The sequence below is a fragment of the Ascaphus truei genome, chromosome 3, assembly GCF_040206685.1.
Source record: "Ascaphus truei isolate aAscTru1 chromosome 3, aAscTru1.hap1, whole genome shotgun sequence".
Taxonomy (NCBI): domain Eukaryota; kingdom Metazoa; phylum Chordata; class Amphibia; order Anura; family Ascaphidae; genus Ascaphus; species Ascaphus truei.
In genome coordinates, this window is record NC_134485.1 from 352,842,355 (window position 1) to 352,864,867 (window position 22,513).

The following is a 22,513-nucleotide window of genomic DNA, read 5'->3' on the forward strand; positions in this document are numbered from 1 at the left end:
CGGGGTCCCTCCTTGTTGTCATAGCAACACGTCACGTCTCCACGTGATGCTGCAGAAGGAAGGCCGCTCCGCATAAGGCGAGACACCACCCCACCCCTGCACTCGCATATATGGGTTGCCCCCGCCCCCAGGCTACCTCTTCATCCCTCAGCTAACTCCTAACAGAGACGCACCTACCTACCTTGGGGTGACCAGCGGTTAAGTTTGGTGACTCCCCAACTCCCGATGGGAGGAAAGAGAGGGAGCATGGGACTCCCCGAAGGCCTTGCTCTCCTTGCCCTATATAGGGAATAAAAATACTGATCCCTGCCATCAGTGAGATAAGAAACCACAAACGTGGGTTTTAGAACCTCACGCCTTTTAACATGAAGAACCAGTTAACCCGGTAACAAGCAATTTAAAGCATATAAGAAAAATTATAGGAGGGAGCTAGGGGGAGAAACTGGTAGAAAGAACACGTGAGAAACTGGGTGAGTCTGTGTTCAAATATTTTGACAAACCACTTTGTGTCAACAGTAATAGGAAGTATGGGTGTATTGTTTGTGTTGCAAAGGGCTCTTTCCCTCTTTAGAAATTACTACAATGTCCGTATTGTTCATGGAGAGGGGAAGGAGAATGCCATCAAGCATATCATTAAGTAGTTTACAGAGGGGTGAAGCTAATTGTTTACTTTTTTTTTTGTAATATAGGCCAGAAAACCCATCTTTCCTGGGACTTTGCGATATTTAAAATGTTGAATATTTATCAGCTACAAAGTCTTGGCACCCAGTTTCTCCCACTCGAGTTCTGTAGTTTTGGGATTTCACACTCACTCGGATATTTTTATACAGGTGATGTGACGGATGGGTGTGACGAGAGATAGCTAGTGGATTTGTTGAAGGTGGCTAATATCTGGCAAAAGCATTGCCTGATCTCTTTAGGAGTATAGGTCAGACTCTGAAACTCCAATCCTGTCGTCTGAACTTTACCAGCAATGCATTTTTCTCTGAATTTCCTGGCTTGAAGTCTATAGAATAGAAAAAGTAGCACCAACCAACTACCAAGGCAAACAACAATAAAATGTATAAAATATATACTATTACACAGTAATCCAGTGTGTGAAAAGTCCTGCTGCTAGAGTCCAGGGAGGTGATTCCAACACCTCCAAAACAAATTGTAAGGAAAAGGGGAAGTCCTCCAGCGCATAGGCTCAGTTCACCATCCCAAGCAGGTATATGTGGGAGAAAACAGACAGACACACAGAACAAAACATATAGTATAATATCAGTATATTCTCCCAAAATACTGCAGAATCTCACGAACTAGCAAACACACTTACATGTGCAGATCCACACTAGAGTTGAGGATGCAGCATTCCACAGCAAAGTAACTTGAAAAGAGTAGAGAAAACAGACATGGCATAATACGTTTTAATAACAATAAGTAGATAAAAAGTGGATGAACTCACACACGACTCTGTTAAAAAGGCAGTTATCGGACTTGTTGCCCTTATCGGGGGGAAAAAATTGTTTAGTTCATCTCCTCAAATGTCCATTTTTGGGGTGGGGAGTTAGCAGGTATTAATTTAACCCCAGATCTTGGCTAATTGAGCCATTATTTGAGATGGGCAAGATTTATGAAATTATTGTAAACGAGAAAGCTGTGAATTTAGTTGCAATAATTCTTGTTTTTTGGAAGAAGACCATACTCCTGAAACAGCCTCTAACAACAGATTTGTGCACACCTAAGATCATGGAATTATTGATATCCGGAAATAATTAAGTATAAAGTACAATTTTGGGAACAGATTGCAAGGCTTTATTTAATGTCCAACAAATAGAGAACGAGGTGTCTCGGAAATTGTAATGTAGCTTTAATAGGGGCATGGTCAGAACGCGAGACACCCTATATTACTAGATTTTACATTTGCAACAAGACCTGAGCTAATAAAAGAATAATCAATTCTAGAATAGAAGGAATGGTTATTTAAGTAGAAAGCAGTCGCTTTAGACAGGATATTGCAACCTCCAGGCATCAGATAATGCGTGAGTCAACCTTTTCTATAACGATTTAGAGCTAGGCAGCAAAATTCTAAACTAATTGACATGAACTACAGGATTAATCTAAATACGGCTTGAAGTGAATAATAAAATTACCAGCTGATATAATATTCCAAAAGCAAAAGAAAAAAAGGGGGTGCGCCAAATAATAAATGCAACTTGGAATACTGGACTAACCTTTTGACTGCGTTTCCTTTTTTTTTTTTTTTTCTTTTCTTTTTTTTTTTTCTTTTAATATAATCTTTCCTTTCCTAATTTCATCGAAGTGCAATTTAAATCGATTTACAAATTCAGGTTGCTGGGAGATGGGGACATACACATTAGCTAGTGTAATAGCCTGAGATGTGAGTATAATGTAGCTGCCCTCCTTGTTTAATTAGGGATCTGAGGGGACGAAAAGAACTCTATTGTAGATTAACATGGCTAGTCCTTGTTTTGTAACAAGTGGCAAGGCCAAAAACTGCGTGTCAAGAGGTTTAGTCGGGTTTGGATCTCTTAATTTGTTTCCTGAACAAAAATAAAGCCCCTCTGTAAGTTTAAATAAATAAAAGCATTTAAGGCCAGTCAATGGTTGAGAGAAGCGTTTTAATCCTTCAACATTTTGGGTGATACATTTATTTATTGAGAGAAGCTGATGAATGCATTTGAGATAAATCAGATTAAGTTTGGACTAAGAGCCTCTTATCAAAGGACAGTATGTAAATACGCAACCATAAATCGAGAAAAAAATAGTCTGAAGAAAAAGGAGATGTGAATAAAAACCTAAAATAAAAGAGCCCAAACATTTGGCATGCCTGCGGTATAGGTTGTTTTCCAATTGGTGATCTCATGTAAAGGAGGCTGGCTGTTTGTCGGTGAGGGGGATATTATGATCTGCATAATTTCCTACGCTTCTCTAACGCACATCCATCTGTGATGGTGACACTCATGCACCTTCCACACACAACTTTTTATCAATGTACACTTAAAAGAAACATATTTTATTTCTCCGTAGCGCTTATTTTAACCACATTGAATAATTGAAGGAGCCGTTCCCCCTACCATTTTTACCTTTCAACCTCACTCCCCCCCCCCCCCAACCCATTGTTCCCGAGATGCTTACCGGTGAAGTTACAAAATGTCGGGCCAATTGGAAGCCGCAACATAATTGGTTGAGCTTCCTGTTGAACCATCATTTAAATCCCCTTTAAAAACCAGGTATTACTGGTAACTTCACCAGTAAGTATCTCAGGAATTAGGGGTCCCCGGAGCTGAAAATAGCGTGGTTCAACTCAGGAGTCGTCCCTGGTTACAATTCTCATCATACAGATGCTGTGCGATGTGCTGGATGAAGGCCTCACCAAGGATGTTCCAGGTACTGCAGTTGCAAGCCTCTTTTCTCTGTTGCTCCAACAAATGTTCCAAGTTGTCCAAGCTTCTGCATTATCTTCGCATTTAAGGTCACATCCATATCTGAGAACGGGCTGAATATACTGGTCGAAAAGTGTGTGTGCGCATACATACATACAACTTAATGTGTAAAGCACTCTCTGATAATGTCTTAAAAGCATTAAGGAGCATTTAAACTGCTCTAATTTTTGGACCTTTCTGTCTTGCAGTAATTTTTTCCTTTTATGTGTATATATCTATATATAATTATTATTTTTATTATTTTTTCCATTTAGACCTGACTATTGACAATCGTTCACTTTTTTCCCTGTTGGGGGTTTTCTAAGCATCAGTGATTTATTTTTTATTTTTTTCCAAAAGGGGGTAATAGAAATTAAAATATCAATTATCACTCTTGTAATTTAATTCAATCAAAATACATTTCTGAATGGAAACTTCATGCTCCCAGTTGGAGATGCTCTTTGAAACTTCTGCTATTTCTTTGGCACAGAGTATATGAATGTAACGTGTCTTGTAAGTGTGACCGGAAGACGTGCCAGAACAGAGTTGTGCAGCACGGCCTCCAGGTGCGACTGCAGGTGTTCAAAACAGAGAAAAAGGGCTGGGGAGTGCGCTGTTTAGACGACATCGACAAAGGGACATTTGTGTGCACCTATGCAGGTAAGTGTAATCTCGTAAAAAGAAAACTCGTACCATATATGACTTCTCCATTCTTATATCGAATGGACTTATGTGACTTCTAACAAAGTAGGTTTCAATATGGTGGTTAACGTTGCATACCATGTATACCATGATGTGCCAAACCAGTTAAGAAGAACCTAGGCAGAATTTTGATTCGGGTATTAAACTGCATCTACTGGAGTTGGAGAGGTTTCTGCGTGAGATCTAATTGACAAAGAAATCATAAATGGCACTGATCATTTCTGTTTTTTGTTTGCGCTTTTCTGAATAAATAAAAATAAGATTAAAATATGTGTATCTCATCCAGTTAGATTTTAGCAAACACATAGCTATTGTTTTTTTTTTCTTTTTTTTCTACACTAACCTTTATCCTATGAAGATAAATGTGTACTGTTTTCTGTAAGCATTGCTATATAGTAAGCCACTTACCCTATTGGTAAGTTTAGTATAGGGGGTCTGCAATCTTTCAAAGAAGAGTAATTTTATAAAAAAAAATGTCATTATCCAAAATATTCTGAGAGCCGCAACACATGCATGAATATTACACCCCCACAAACAGACATGTCCTGTACATAGATTAATAGGTATATTCTGTATAAGCATTAATATACAACACATGCATGAATATTACACCCCACAAACACATACATATACTGTGCACACATTAATAGGTATATACTGTATAAGCATTAATATACAACACATGCATGAATATTACACCCCACAAACACATACATATACTGTACACACATTAATAGGTATATACTGTATAAGCATTAATATACAACACATGCATGAATATTACACCCCACAAACACATACATTAACTGTGCACACATTAATAGGTATATACTGTATAAGCATTAATATTCAACACATGCATGAATATTACACCCCCACAAACACATACATATACTGTGCACACATTAATAGGTATATACTGTATAAGCATTAATATTCAACACATGCATGAATATTACACCCCCATAACACACATACATATACTGTACACACACTAATAGGTATATACTGTATAAGCATTAACATACAACACATGCATGAATATTACACCCTTACAAACATACATATACTGTACACACATTAATGGGTATATACTGTATAAGCATTAACATACGACAAACTTACTTTAATCAAAATTAGGGAAAGGAAAAAATATGTGGGGAAATAAAATGCATCTCACAATATGTCCCTTTTTATTTGTTTTTTATTTTTTCTTTGTTTTTCCGTGCAAAACAGTTCGGAAATTTCTCATACACAATACATACATACACATTCACTCCCCCCCCCCCCTCCAAATACATGCACACAAACTATCCCCAAATACAAACACCCCCGCGGGCGCGCACGCACCCCCGCGGGAGCGCACACACACACACACACACATACACATACACACACATACACACACATACACATACACACACATATACACACACATATACACACACACACACACACATACACACACACATACACACACATACACACACATACACACACATACACACACATACACACACACATACACACACATACACACACATACACACACACACATACACACATACACATACACATACACACACACACACACACATGCATCGGGACAGTGCAGAAGGCATGCCAGCAGCTGGAGAGATGCTGTGTGGCAGCAAGAGGCCCGATCAGCATCGGCAATGCCCCTCCCCACCCCCCATGCAGCCGAAAGCAGCACAGTAAGGAGATCCAGATGTAGGTGCTGAAAGAGCCGCAAGTTGCCTACCCCTGGCTTAGTATACGTCAGATTGGGCCTTAGATGGCAGTGTAGGTCACCGTCAACCTTTTTTTGCACAGCAGCCTTTACTTCTTCCACTTGTTCAGCACAGCAGAGTGCAGTGGTGTCCTTTACAGTACTTACTCACCATTGTCGGATTAAATGTCTGTTTGAACTATAAGATCAGAATTAATGTTTTTCTGAAACTTCAGAACAGAAGCCATTCATTGTTAGCCAATGTGTTCTCTCGGTAGGCCGAATATTAATCCGAACTGTAGATGCTTGTTTGAAAAACATGGCGGAAGATACTGATGCATCTAATAACCTAGAGGAGGGCGATAAAGCAACTACCCGTTCCACAGTGATTGCAAAGAGAATGAAGCGACGTGTTTCTCATTCAGACTCTGAGATTACACTTTTCAGTTCGGCTCCGTGCAGCAGGAACAAGCTTACAGTTTCTCAATTGTGGTCTGCGACTGGTAAACCAGAAAAGACCAGGTAAATGCCATGCTGGGAATTACACTGCAGTGCATCAAAACATAGTCGGACACACCACACTGGTGGGCCGGATAGATAAATCATCTTTGTACTGAGTGTGTGTGTGTGTGTGTGTGTGTGTGTGTGTGTGTGTGTGTGTGTGTGTGTGTGTGTGTGTGTGTGTGTGTGTGTGTGTGTATCACTTGTGAGCACATTCACATGTCTTAGGCAGGACTGCAACCCTGCCTTTCACCATTATCACTCAGCAAACAGGGCTTCCACTGCAGCAAGGGATTCTGGGAAATGACATGCAGATGAGCACACCTCACGCCTTTCGTCTGAAAAACCATTGTTACATAGAGCCCATATAAAGACATGTGAATGTGCTCACAAGTGATCTTTTATTTGCTATATGCAATACGGTAGAGGTTTATTGTTGCCTTTTTTACCCAGCATAACGTAAAACATATAGATCTGCCTCTTTAACTATTTTACCACTTAAACGGTTGATGGTAAGACAGCAGATTTGTCATTTTATGAGCTCTTAAGAAGTTATATATCCAGTCATCTTACGGCTGCAGCATTACATAAAACTGAAATCTTTGACTCCATACAAAGGTTGTTAAATAGTATTGTACCTTTTTAACTGAGCTCTATAACTGAGCTTTTCTTTTTATTATGGAAAGAAGTACACTGGAAATGGCAGAACAGGTGCAAGGTAAGGTGTTTTATTTAGAAATACTCTGTTTGAAGATTGACAGATGTTCAAGGCAGGCATGTCTTGTTTGCGTTTCTGGCTGTAGTTCTTGCCCTTTCAACACTGTATATACTTGTTTACTATTGTATCCGCATTGTATATCCCTGTTTATTTTGTGTTGTATCCAGACTGCCAACCCCAGAGTACGCAGTCAGCCATATGCTAGAATATAGTCCATAGTGATTCCGAAAGTGAACGCACCTTTTAGGAAAACATTAACAAAATGTGAAACTTATGTTTACAGCTCCCCAGGCAATGTCCCTTCTTTTTATTTTTAATACAGAGGGAAGTACGGATACAGTGGAAGAAGTTCAGAATTTATGTCCATTAGAAGACCTAAAACCAGAACAGCCATCCTCCAGAAACGCAGAAAGCAGCTCATGGAAGAGGTCACAAATGAGGCGTTTTTTTTGTCAAAAGTCATTGTTCTATATGTAGTTAAAAGGTGTTGTCACACTTCGGATTACATGGAGTTGGAGGCACTCAGTAGTGCAGTAGTCTCCCTCATTTTAACAATATGTTTCAGAATGGTTAGATTTTAAAATCTACACCAGAAAGCATAACTCGTAAGAAGATACTAAAGGTACTTCCATGCATCAATGTTTAACGAAGGAGTGTACCTGTTCCGGTGAGGAGAGGCAATTCAGCGGGTGCCCGCTGAATTGCCTCTCCTCACCGGAACAGGTACACTCCTGCACATTATATCAGCCATGGAGCACACAGAACCGGCGTTCATATATATGTGAGTACAATTGCTGCCCCATGAGAGCTGCCCCAGGCATATAGGTTAATTCAGTTCAGAGAGACTGGAGAGGTCAGGGGGGGTTTAAAGACTCCCCCCTCACAACTCTGCATATCTCTGCTATACCTTGTGCCATCTAGGGGTTTTATGCATACAGCCTCAAGCATGCATTATCACACCAAGTGATCCGGTTTAAATGCAGTCAGATATACTCATTTTCAAATCATTGTGGGTTAAATACAAAGCTCTGCAGCACTGGCTGATTGGGGTCCTCTATCCCATATTTTTTGTTATCAATGTTTAACGGTTACATGCAAAATGTTTATGCGTATAAAAATGTCAGGGGAACAAAATTTGGGATTGAAAGCAAATGTACAAAGATCAGTGAAGATGTTATTTGAGTTGGTCATTGCACTTGATTACATGTCTGTTCATAGACACTTTGTAGTCGATTGAGTGCACATTTCTAGTACTTCACCTTGAAATGCAAATTAATAACAACAATTTGTGGATCCTTTCAATGTACCAACAAGAAAGTTATTTTTAGCTGTAATAGTGGGTAAAGATCTTGAAGAAAATTTATGTTTCTCATATACTACTGAGGTGCATGATGCACTCGGCATATACAGTAATTTCCCAGATACAAACTTCATCCCAGTTGAAATTCAATTTTTTGTTTTATGCCTGGGACCTACTGGGATTTGAATGAGCATCACCCACCTCAGTCAGGTTACCTACCACTCCACCTCTTCAATCTTAATAATAAGACATGATAGGAAAGGGCCAAATTGACAAAGAAAGTGGAGTAGAGTGGGGAAGAGGGTGTGAAAAACCACAGCCAGGAAGGGAGGCTGGGAAGGACATTTATGTAAGGCAGGGAAGAAGGTGCAGTGCACTGCACGCCCATGCATAAAAGTTTTAGTCCTGAAGTAGCGAGACAGCAACTTTAATCTTTAACCCCTGTCATATTGCTTGTTTTATTTACAAAGCGCTCTCTGTATTGGCTAGACACTCATATGGAAGTTTTTCTGCTAGCGATACCTGTCATATATAGCCGTTCAAGACATTTTTAGATTTTCTGAGTAAAAAATTAATCTGTTTCCTCAGATGGCTGACCATACATAATATTTGAGCTGTATTTATTTTTTTGCCTTAGGGGGCATCAACATTGCTGCACAGTTCAGAAGAGGACTGTCCAACTCCCCAACCATCTCCCAAAGAAAAGCCGGTCACCGGAGCAGGTGACTGAACTATTGTCAAATGAAGAATAAAGTACATTTAGTATTATACAGAAAAAAAGGCATCATGATATGAAGAGAAAAGTTCCCCTCGCGCTGACTGTCCACACGGTATTGAATTGATTTTTGGGTAGTAGTTTTCAATTTGGTCCACTTCCTTGCTGCTAGTGTCCGATTCCGAGGAATCTTAAAAAAATTGCCAGGAAAAGACACAGCACACCAGAAGTGAATGGTAATAAATGTATTGATAAGACGCACAACAAATACATGCACTTACATATAAAATTATAAAAGTGGCGTCCACCATATCCAGGTGAGAGCTGAAAGTCCAACGGTTCTTATTCCATATGGACTAGGTGCACCAAGTCCCAGGACTAACCGCTCGAAACACCTGGAGGTAGTAGAAGCCACACCGAATACAGCTGATATCTAGCTGATTCTGTGACAACGTCTCAGCCTCAGTGCCCTGCAGAACTACCAGCCCGGCGTATAAAGTTACATGAGATAGATAGATACAGTAGATATAGATATCTATATTTATTTTTTATAATATACTGTGTTGGTTTTTTTGCAGCACATTGTAATTGATTAAACCTGCCCCATAGACATGCGTCTTATCAAGTTCAACCTATGCTAAATTTAGACGTGTGCATTATAGCGTCCTTCATTGAATTTGCTAATATTCTAACAGTAAGGGCATGTAAAAGAATTGGACTACAAAAATTACTACTACGTAAAAATTAAATAATGTAATACTTTTTGTGACAAGACTGGTTTATTGGTTAAAACATTAGATAAGGAGCCAAAGTAATTTTGATTTGCTTCACTGTATTATACTCTAAAACCAAAACCTACTTTGCATCCACTGCTCTGTCAGTGAAGAAGCACTTCCTCATACTGCTCCTGTTCTACTCCGTTTCAGAGCATGACCTTCATTTTCTAGAGCAGAGCTGCTCAACTGCAGTCCACAAGACCCCCCCAACTGGTCAAGTTTTAAGGATGGCACAGGTTGATCAATCAGTAAAAATTAGTTGCTAAAGCTGGGGTATCCTTAAAACCTGACCAGTTGGGGAGGTCTTGAGGACTGGAGTTGTTCTAGAGTACACCGGTTTCTCTGAAAAGTGCTTTTATCCATGTACCTTACACCTGATTCCACTGCAAATATTGCCATGTAATATCCCAAACTCATAACATTCCATAATTGGCCTTGCAAAAAGCATCAAACTAAGGTACCTATAAGATAGGAGAGAACAACAGTAACAATTTTTTCCTTTATCACTGCATTATATTTTACAAATACATATTGTCTTTGGACAGATAACAATAGACAGGAGGAAGATGAGGCTGACAAGATATCGGTGTCTTCTACTACATCGGAAATGTTGAGGACTAAAGAGGCTGAGCAGACTGCACTGGATGATGAATCGGTGGAGAGCAATACTTCCATACTGTCAGATGTACATCCTTTGGATGAGTCCGCATGTGAGGATATGGATGAATCTGAGGAGAATTACTTAACGGGATCTCAGTCTCTCACTTGCTTATCTGTTTGTCCGAATAAAAAATCGGACGAAACGGTTTATTTAATAGACGCCAGCAAAGAAGGGAATGTGGGGCGATTTTTGAATGTAAGTAGAACAATGAAAGGTAACATCTCCATTTGATGGCTAAGATTAAATTGTAGTGTATTTTTGTCAAGATATAAATATTTATATACGGTCTTACCCTGCATATATTTAACATGTACATCTTGGTAATATTCTGTCCGATCGGTCTTGTGTTCAGAAGTGCAATGGCTGCTTTTGAGATTTACATAATCTAAATTTACATTTTTTAATATATTGTCTTTGCAATAACTTTTTAATTACGAGTAGTGATTTATAATTGTAGAGAAAGTGTACCAATTCCTCAGGACGTTAAAAGGGAAATACATAAATATGCAAGACAGGGGTGCCCAATGCTACATCCAATTGACAAAACATATATGGTAATAAATATAAAGGTTAAATACTTCAGTAATAGTAATTACTTGGTTATTTAGTTAAACCCTTTGGCCAAAGCGTCGTAAGGCTGCATACCAAACGTCAAGGTATAACTAAAAATGCAGGTCCTACACTACACTGTGAACCCTTCCTTTTACCTCTGTATGAGGGGAAAGAACCATAGTAGGTCCTGTTCTTGCAGCAAAGTGAAAAGACCTCCCAAGTTAAAAAGGTGAGGAGGAGTGAGCTCTGGGGGGAGATGCCACCTACCTCCATACAACTGACACCAGTCAGAAATTAACACACATTCCCAGCAAGCTCAAACTCCCACACCCACCACATCATGAATATATATTTATGTCAAAAAGAGTGCTATTGGGCATGGCAAATGTATACAACAAAAGACGGGTGCCCAATGCTACATCCAATTGACAAAACATATGGTAATAAGTATAAAGTTTTTAAATACTTCAATAATAATAATAATTACTTGGTTATTGTGTAAACTGTATACTTATTACCATATATGTTTTGACAATTGGATGTAGCATTGGGCACCCCTATCTTTTGTTGCATACATTTGCCACGCACAGTAGCACTCTTTTTGACATAAATATATCTTCATGATGTGGTGGGTGTAGGAGTTTGAGCTAGCTGGGAATGTGTGTTAATGAAATACATAAACATGCAAGCCTGCTAAAGAGAAGATTGTTCTATACTGAACATTACCATAGTACAACCATTATTGGCAAAAGAGCTGGTTGTGGCTGGCTAAAGTAATACTGTTTTTTTGAGCCAAAGTAACTCTTTGTAATTATGGTGATAAAAACATTCATCATTTTGCAATAGCGTAAATTTCTTTCCTGCGGACTGGTTTAATTTGTTTGACATTGTATTATGTATTGGTAAAAGGGTTACTAGAATGCAAAGTATAGCAGGATTACGAAGTCTTGCTTTCAAAATAAACATCAACTTTGCCTTTATTTAGTTTCTAAACACAAGCGTTTGTGTTACCGCAGGGGCATATATCCTGGCATAGTTACAGTACATTCCAGTGACGTCACTGAATTCTGCTGCAGTCTAATGTGTCATTTCTGCTTTCTTTCCATCCACACAGCATAGCTGTTGCCCCAATCTATTTGCACAGAACGTGTTTGTAGAAACTCACAACAAAAGTTTCCCGTGGGTGGCATTCTTCACTAAAAGGTTGGGACCATTAATAGATGTTATCATTATTTATGTCTTCTTTTTTTTAATCCTTTCATCCACAGCCTCTTTTTTTTTTTTTTTTTTTTTTAATGTCCCGTTTTGGGTGTCCTAAAAACACGCGGAACCGGGTGGTCCAAGTTCTGTTATTAAAGGCCATTAACAGAGAAATCTTGAAAAACGAGACTGTGTAAGTAACACGCAGAGGAATATTAAATCCAGTCATCATTAGGGTGACAAAATGCACACGATGTCTCTCATTCAGAGTGCATTTTGTAAATAAAAACAAAACCTTTTACACACATGTAACTGCACTTGTGGGATTTCTTGTCCTGTAACATTAGACTTTCCCACACTGTTCACACATTTAACTCTGCCGCTGCCAAACACCTGCAATTCATTGTAGCTCATTGCTACACGGCTTGCCCTTTTGGCAGCGAAAGGGTTAAAGGTCCCCAGAACCTCACTCCTTCATGAAATCATGTCCAGCATCCTCTCTGATATCCTCATGTGGTCCTGCCTCTACCATAACACCAATCATCCAATATCAAGAAACATCTAAGCTGCACGTAAGGAGCATAAAAAAACACCAGCATCTCTCTTCCACTGAACTTTTTGTTTCCACTATTTCCTTTTAGGTTGTAGGCTCCGTGGAGCTGGACACTTCTTGTTTTACTGCCCTAGTGCATTTTATATTATGTCATTTTATGGTCCGTGTATTTCACACCCCAATTGTGTACAGCATTGTAATATTAAAACATATATGCACTTTGTTTTAATCTATTTAGCATCACCGCCATTAATTTACTTTTGTTTTCTGTCGTACTCTGGGGAACATACTGTGAGTTGGACCATGCATGTTCTTTTGAATGCTTATATTTGCTGGTTTAATATTGGCGGTGTAACTGTGGTTTCATAACATTCTTTTAAATATCTCAACATGTCTGCTTTTCAGGCACGTGAAAGCCGGAACAGAATTAACCTGGGAATACAACTACGATGTTGGGAGTATTCCTGAAAAAGAGATTCCATGCTTATGTGGACAACAGGCATGCAGAAAAATAACTGTATAAAATGATCTGGAGTTTTCATCTATTCTATTAATGAAAGACCAAATTCTACGTAGTGGAAAAAACGATTCAAAGAGGGCGGGCGCACTCCACTCCTTTCAAAATGGTGGTTGGTGTTCTAGTAGGAATGCGATAATCCCAACAGAAATTGATCCATGGACTTCAATAGAGAATAGTATCCTGTGGCACTCAAACCCTTGACAAAAGTCATATAGACATTTAAATTTGTTTTAATGTGCATTAGGTCTGCATCAGTAAAAGGACTTTAAATGTCTAACTTTTGTCACTGAGTTTGAGTGTCACAGGATACTGTTCTCTATGCAAATAACTTAATCCTCCATCTCCACAACCACGTCATCAAAACTTAATGACATAACTGTTTTCAATATCCTGTAAATAATTTTTTTAATGTTGCTTCAATGACCGATAGTATCATTATACTAAGATGTATTTCTTTATCTGTAGCAGGCGATTTGGCACAAATCTTTTTTTTTTAATGAAATATATAGAAAAAAAATCCTGGTGCATTGTTTACTGTGTTTGAACTTTTTAAAGAAAGCTACTCCTTATGTCTGTGCCTTTCTACCCTCCTTGAGACACTCCAGCAAGACCAGATTTTAGGAACAACCAATTATTATCAAGCACATGGTCGCAGTTACATCAATGTGTGATGAGTTCTCCTCTTCCGCTTTAAAATATGGCCTGGCTGGAGTGTCCATGCATACATATATTGTCTTGCAGGAGACACCCCTGCCAATGTGATCATATCTGCTAATGTTTTAGGAATAGAAGAAAGTGGCAGAGCACTGCCAAAGAAGGAATGAAAAAATCCAGAGGGGGCTCACATATAAGAAAATGTTGTCTTTATTGGACCGTACAAGACCCCCAATCCAATACAAAAGCACCAGCACGTTTCGGGCATGCTGCCCTTTGTCAATGTTTTAGGAACACCTCCATTAATGTGTTCACTTTCCCTCTGTCTTCTTCACCTCCTTTCTCTGATCAGATGGGACAGAAAACTCTTGACGGCTGAGAAACATTGCTTTATTCTGGGGTGTAGGTGGTCCCGTATTCAGTTTTCAGCAAACAGGCTTCTTATTGTACCCTTCTCCCCGTTGTAGCTTTCACGAAAATTATTCATAGGTTTAAGGTTTGATTTGAAAATCACACTCTGATCTATTTGTATTCGCGCAAAAATATATTTTTCCCAAGTAGATTTTGGAACATACTTTAAACTTGATTTAGACATGATATAATTGGTATGGAAAGTTGGTACTAACAGACCGACCGAATTAAACACTCGCTGTATAAAATTATCAAATTAGACTGAGTGTTTAGGATCTGTAAATCTTTTACGTTCAAGAGGTTTGGGAAGGGATCTTGTAGTAATGTCATGGATAGTGGATTAGTCATCAAAATATAGTTGTAATATATTTTCAATAGAATGAAGTCCACAAGAGAGATTATTGATGTCTTTGGCAAATTCCTACATCAAGAAATAAATTTAGATCTCTTTGAAGTCTGTTGTTTGGGATTTCTGAATTATTCCCTAAATTGACACGTTCAGGGTAGGGGGAGAAGTCTCTCCCCTTGGCATGTTGAGCATAAAATCACTTTAGAACCAGTTTCTACAGCTCCTGATCTAAGACGTCGGATGATAGAAAATACACATTGGTAGGAAGAATATAAATTCATTTTCTGCACCAAGACATAGATCAAAATGATACTTTTGGGTATACTCTATGCCAGAGGAGAATGTTCCATTCTGGGGTTGGGGGTTTGATCCCAAAGCTTCATGACATCAACTTGCATATTTCCTTCTATGAAAAATGTAAATAGTATTTCTTGGTCCCTTCTATGCAAGTACAAATTAATGGGAATGATTCCCCTCTGCCTTGCGATATGTTTTGTCCTATCGGGCTCCACCAGCCCCTAATAGGTTCCCTGCTCTCCTGACATCTGTTATTTTTGTCCTACCTGCCATGGGGGCTGGATCTCTTCTCAGGGTATGTTATTTGTATGGTATAGGGCTCCTTTGGACTTCCATATTTCCGGGCAAAGGAGAAGATTTATAAACAGAACCACTGTGCTTTGCACTTTATAGGTATAATGACGCACTTTAGGTTCATAAATAGTGTCAGATGTCGGTGCTTTGCTCTTCAAGGTAAATTCCCCCCCCCGCCCCCACCCTCTTGAAATTCTTGGCAAAATAGCTGTATGGGTGGTAGCCCATAAATACACCAATATGGTGCAGTACCCTTTATTATCAAATGTGTAAAATAAAAACACAGATCCGCTAACGTGAGTGTGCATCCCTAAGGTACAGGTATATAATGCTTGGGGCCGGTCCCAGTTGGAGCAGGACTTTTCCTTGCTGCAGCTCTTCCCCTTGCTGATGGGCTGCTGACACCGGTGCAGCTGCACCCGTCATGTTTTGGGTTCCACTGCACAATCAGAAGTTTACACTGGTGACACCAATTTTTGGGCCTTCCTGTAGAGATTTGCTCCAAATGCTATAAACTTTCACAATTGCCTTCTCAGCCATGGCCTAGACAGAGGATCAGCTCCTGATGTTTGTATGCTGCTTGGGTGCATGTTATTCTAATCCCAACATGATTTATAAATAAAAATAAACTTCTCAAGCCCAACCCCTGCACTACTTGATCGTCATAAATGATCGTTCTTAATAGGGACATCTTTGGCACTCACTGCTATGCAAATTGCGTACTGAATCCTTGTTTCTGAATGGTAGTTACGCAAGACTTTACGTAAATTGCTTTTAAAATACTTTAAACTCCGGGGCATTTCTGGCATGATTTAACGTACAAAAATGCTATAAATTGCCAACAACTGCAACTGAATTTAGAATAACAGACACTACATCTCTACTTGTGAATATCTTTACACTTTTTTATGGCTACAGGCTATACTGCCACATGCAGCTGTTCATAGTTTTTTTTCCCCTGCCATTTAAGAAGGCTTGATGGATACATATGCCTTACTTTTAGACTTTGCCTTTAGCATTACTTTAGTGCTTTTTTTCCCCCAGCTGTTTAGCTTTTTTCACAAATAGGATGGTTAACTACAAACATATTGCATAGAAAAGGCTCAATGTTAACTAATGTAAATGTCAAAAACACAAGAATTAGCTGAAGTAGAGGAATAAAGAATTTAGTAATTAAAAGCAGTCCTGTTTGTGGATTATAGAAGTCAATTTTTGAAGATATTTATTGAATAATAAGACATTGGTTACCTTTCCATCTGCAGTCTTTTTGTTCATTTTGACAACCTTGATTCTAAGTTTACATTCTCCTGATTGTACGTGCCTTTGGGAACTAAGATTGCTCTTCTGAGATGTAATCTTCAAGTGCTTAATATAAAGACAGAAAAAAAAAAAACTGGCCTAAGCATCGGACCCAAAGAATAAAAAGATCTAACAGGCAATCGGAATAGCAAAACGTGGGGGAGCAGGGGGGGAAATATAAATGTAAACCTCCATCCAAGAAGTTTAAGTACATTAACAGCAAAATGATTGTAAAAGAGAATTGAATACTCACGAAAGAAATACAATTAAGATTGCATTGAGACTGCACTATTCAGCTGTTCTTGGCTTCATCTTAGGTGTGGTAAGAAGTGCCACTCGCCCCAATACAGGAGTTGAAACAGGAAAGGCACAAGATTAAAACCTAGATTTGGTAACTTGAGGCAAACAAACAAATACTGTGTCATTCAAAATAAAAATATGTTGTGAACATTTTCTTTGAATAATAGTCATTTTAAAACTCTGAGCAAACCTTTTTCACTACGTGTAACAGAGTTGAGCTGCTCACTGTAAAACTTAAAATGTGATAAACAGTTCCCATAACAGTTTACTGGTAAGTATAGCATCCCTCTGAAAGTAGTCCCATGTGTATGACTATAGGTTTTGATCAGGTAACAAGTATATGAAGGATCCAGTGCATAGAAGAGCTGCAGCTGAAATGCCCATATTTGTGTAGATAAATAGGGTGGTATCTGACCAGAAACTGGGGGAGAAAAACAGAGGTACAGTTATGGGAGTAAATGACAAAAACAACAGTGCAAAACCGCAATAGTGAAGTATATCAAATATAATTAAGTAAAATAAAAGGTGAGTATTCTGCGTACATTTAGTAGATAAAACAAGCGCATTGAGTATAATACACAACGGGTTACCACACGATGGAACTACGGCAGGTGAAGTATGCCCTCTGATAGCCCTCGAATGGAATCGTGACGTCAGCTCCGCGTCCCGAACAGATGGCGCGCTGCACACTCTGTATTTCCCTGGACACAGATCTCGTCAATAGGGGATCCCTCTCGGAGGCAAAGGCAATGGGAGTCCCAGAATGCAGAGCAGTGTCACCACTCTAAGGTACAGCAATCACGTGATGGAAGGTCCTTTGCGCATGCGTGATGCGGGATAACAGTCCCGGGATGAAGTAGCATTATCAGATACGAAATGCATAGGATTAGTGTTTTTATATTGCGCTAGGGCATATGCCAGACTATCATTTGTATGACAATTGTTAGCTCTTTATTCCGCTTCTGCCTGACGGAAAAGCAGTGGACATCTGCTGTGATGGCGTAGCGGTTGATATACGTTCTAATTGTCACTGTGGGTCTACTATCCGGGTCCTGTGTTTGGACTGTTATCACACATGCGCAAGGGACCTTCCATCACGTGATTGCTGTACCTTAGAGTGGTGACACTGCTCTGCATTCTGGGACTCCCATTGCCTTTGCCTCCGAGAGGGATCCCCTATTGACGAGATCTGTGTCCAGGGAAATACAGAGTGTGCAGCGCGCCATCTGTTCGGGACGCGGAGCTGACGTCACGATTCCATTCGAGGGCTATCAGAGGGCATACTTCACCTGCCGTAGTTCCATCGTGTGGTAACCCATTGTGTATTATACACTCAATGCGCTTGTTTTATCTACTAAATGTACGCAGAATACTCACCTTTTATTTTACTTAATTATATTTGATATACTTCACTGTTGCGGTTTTGCGCTGTTGTTTTTGTCATTTGTCTAGTGCTGTCGGAGTGCTGAGCCACCTCGTATGATACAGCTGCAGACGCCAATGATACTTATCACAGATACTGTATGTCACAATTACTCTATTTTGATTAAGGGTTCATACAAGGGTGCATTATATTCACTTGTACACTAGTTGTTTATTGTATTATAGTTTTATTTAGGTGCGCACGGTATCTCTTCACCTGTTCACAGTTATGGGAGAACTCACCGATCAAGTGTGCTCCCCGGAACCGACCCTGAGCGTCCCACTGCATATGACACTCGCACAGCGCATAAGACAAGTGTACTGTATAAGATGACACAAAATGAAAGTCCTTGTGGATGGTCCCTGGTGTGTGTGCTGATTCCTGACGGCTAGCAGAGACAAACTAAATCCAAAGGATGGTGGTACACAGCAGAAGGTGAAAAAAGTTGGATGTGAACCCTGACATATATAAAAGCAATTTATTGTGCGCTTAGGCAACACATATCCAAGAGAAAGATCCTCTGATGCGTTTCGCACCTGTGCAGGTGCTTCATCAGAGTGACATGTGAAGTGTGCCCTTAAATAGCGAACTTGTGGCGGGAACGAGTGCCGGAAGCGGGTCGGAACAAAGTATCCCTCAGCTGGGTGATACAAAGTATCTCCACGGCACTCGGATCCCTCCCCGGTGCAGGCGCTGTATCCAGATTGACAAGCTCACCCCAGGCTCCCAGCGGTGGAGGCTTAGGCCTTCTGTGAGCCACAGGTCAAGACAGCACACATGTTCCCTTAGTTACGGGGAAAGGGGGCTACAAAGTAATGCTTTGGGCTCTGAATGAACTATTGCACGCTTGGTAGAGAGTAACTTAAATCTTCGGACACGTTCTGGTATAACAGATTTTTGTGTGCTAAGTGCATAGTTTTTTCGTTAATAAATAGGGACCTTAGACCCTGGCAGATATATAATTACATATTTTTTCTGCATATTTCTTCGGTAGTAGCGTATAGATATGATTTGCATTAGAGTAAGGGATAAATATGAAATAAATGAAAATACCTAGCGTAGGAGAAAGGTGAGTTGGCTAGAGTAGCCGTGTGTATTAACTCTGGTTGCATATCTTAGTCACGTCCCCAACAGGTGGTATATTGGGACATAGTATGTGGAGATATTGTTAATTTGATGGACCTTTGCGGAAGGCGAAAAGTGGGTCAGCTAGATAGCTGTGTATTAACCCTTGTTTCCAATGCAGGTCACACACTCACAGGTGTGCCGTACGTGACAATTACATTATTGTTTACATTACTTCACTGAGGAAGAGAGTGCTGGGAACCCTTATGCAAATATATTATTGGTTCTAGGAATTGAGGGATTCCTGTGTGTTCCCTTTGCCCCATCCCATCATTCTTCATGTCATCCATCTTAGATTAAAGTTGTGCTGTCTCCTACATTTTCCCCACTTATCTTAGTCACCAAGGCCGGGAAGTGGTGCCATACTGGTATTGTTTCGAAGATCCTTCTTCGATTTAAGAAAGGTCTTGATGCAACTATATGGCGTGGCAATGTCTCCCACGATGCAGTGATGCAGTAGAAGAAACTGACCCTACGTCTCTGTCCTACATTCAGTCATGTTATGTAAATCTACTGGTGCATGCACTCTGTGTACCTATGTCTGCATATGTGACCATTCACTATTCCTCTCACTGTAGACAGAAAGTATGGGATTTACAGAGAGAGCCATCATAACAATTACTGTATAAACAAATGTAAAGACTTCCGCTAATGGCTAATTGCTTAGTTATCTCAATGAAATTAGCTGAAATAAAGGCACCACTAATAAAACATGATAAAATGCCAATAGAGAAAAATGTATACAAATAAAAAATTATATATATATATAAACAAAAAAAATATATATATAATACAAGAAACAAACAGCGCAACTTTAAACAATTATCTAAACCAATTACAAAAATGATATTACAATACTCCACACATAAAGAGGTGTTAACCCTTTCAAATGTAACTATCCCTATTAAACTTAGGTCCGCGGCTCCACAGATGCCGCAAAAATTAATACCAGAAGAACGGCCTAGGCGCAAAAAATAGAGAACAGAGGACCAAAAAGGAGAACAATTATAGGGTAGTGTGTTCAAACAAATGCACCTAGTTGATGGTAAAATGTGCACTCACAATTATGTAGATAAATCAATGCCTTTATCCACCATTGGGGCTAGGAACTCAGCTTAAAATCGTCTTTAAACCAGCAGAGAATCTCCACACCCTCCAACAGCAACAGGATCCCACGATTAGAATTATCTAATCCTGGACACACAGCTTCCGTCTCAATGACAGGTCACATGCAAGAGGTAAGGTAGGGAAAAAAAACAATATAGTGTAAAATTGTTTAATAAATAAAAAAAATGAGTATAAGATAACGCACAGGTAGTACACTCACACTCAGAGTATAAAAAGCACAGTTGAGAGATTTACAGATGAGTCGCACTCAATGCTGCTCCAGTACCCGCGATCACTTCCGCATCACGTGATCGCGTCACAGTCTCGAGAGATCTCGGCTCCGCTATCGCCGCTGTGGACTCCGGTTCTGTGGTGGACCTCGGATGGCAATCTTCTCATTCTGGACACTGCAATAACACACCCTACGCATTTCACCGCTATGGCTTTGTCGGGCTGAGAACTTGTACCTATCCCTACCTAGAGTTTTATAGCCACCTCGTATTGTTGATTGGATAGTCATATTAAATGTATTAAAGGGTTTTGATGAAAAAAGAATCTGTTTTGATACACATATTGTAATTATAATTATACAGGAGACCTTATATACAGACCAACACACATTAAAACCAAACTACAGACATCATAATACTTGATATATCTGTATACTCATTAGCTAAATAGATTACTCAGCAATTTAATTAAGTTTGAAGGGCTACCACATTACATATAGTATTAATTTGAATAGACCTTTGGTAGGTGGACAGATTCGACATTAGATTACCTATTTATCAATATTTTATATATAGTGTTAATAGACAAATCTTATCATGATGTACTATATATTGAGAGATAGTCTTTAATAATATAGATTAATTATGGAGCTGCATATTGCTAATACACTAAATGCCCTACATATGACCACCCTTCATAGTAATAACATTATCTCATATTGTGTTAATATATTGAGAAAGTGACATATTGGTCTCAAGTAAAGAGCACTAGGATTTAAGCAACCATTTTGTTTGCCTGTTCTTGTCAGCCATTTTGTTTGCCTGATGTCATCCATTTTGATGTGTTCTGTCTCAGTCTGTCATCCATTTTGATGTGTTCTGTCTCTGTGTGCCATCCATTTTGGTGTTTGTCTGCTTGGAAGCATGAAATGAAAGCACAGCTTGGGTTTGAAAGAATATTTAGCTCTCAGCAAATTGTTGATACCAGCCCTGGCCAGCCCAGCTGCAGAAGAAGAGAGGGTGCGTACAGCCTTGAGAAGTGGGATCAGAGTTAGAATCGACTTCTCAACATTCACATTGTGTGTGTGTGTGTGTGTGTGTTTGTGTGCTCCGTGTACATCACTAGCCCCTAGCACTGTGCCTCTGTTTATAAAATTGCATTACGTGTATAAACAGTTATGGATCCAGCGCTGGAGCGCTTAAGTCACTCATTTGCTTACGTGCTTGCTAGATTTGTAGCTGCGTTGTACTTGGAACACTGTTTCCTCATGAACACAGAAGTTACTAATGCTGTATTTACCTGTGTGGCCCTCAGGAGTCTAAGCCTCTGCACGGAGAGCCTGGGGTACATATATACAATCACAATATCTAGTGGTGCAACGCCTCCACCTGGGAGGGATCCCGACGGAGTGGGAGGAGCCCCTCAGAAGACACAACACAATAATACTCACTGGTATAAACAGAACGGTCTTTACTAAGCACATGCACATATATATGTGTAGCCCCTTTTCCCGGGGCCAATCACAGATAGGGCCCCCTAAGGTGTACTTGGGTCTGCTACATGTCTTTGTGTGGTGCATACCTGCTGGCAACAGGAGGGTCTGAGTCTCCCGCGATGACATGGGGGATAACAGGAACAGGTTTCTGGGGTGGATGCCTTCGTTCTTAT

General features: G+C 39.7%; 1 protein-coding gene across 1 annotated transcript in view; it reads left to right on the forward strand.

Moving 5' to 3' along the window:
- The window catches only part of SETDB2 (SET domain bifurcated histone lysine methyltransferase 2), a 169,604-nt gene that overhangs the window by 22,653 nt on the left and 124,438 nt on the right, over positions 1-22,513 (forward strand). Inside the window, exons 8-16 of the mRNA XM_075593180.1 lie at positions 3,919-4,088; positions 6,138-6,381; positions 7,401-7,506; positions 9,016-9,100; positions 10,415-10,725; positions 12,197-12,285; positions 13,241-13,352; positions 21,768-21,894; positions 22,021-22,136. Of these exons, the coding sequence (XP_075449295.1) occupies positions 3,919-4,088; positions 6,138-6,381; positions 7,401-7,506; positions 9,016-9,100; positions 10,415-10,725; positions 12,197-12,285; positions 13,241-13,352; positions 21,768-21,894; positions 22,021-22,136 (1,360 nt within the window). The remainder of the gene's footprint in view (positions 1-3,918; positions 4,089-6,137; positions 6,382-7,400; positions 7,507-9,015; positions 9,101-10,414; positions 10,726-12,196; positions 12,286-13,240; positions 13,353-21,767; positions 21,895-22,020; positions 22,137-22,513) is intronic.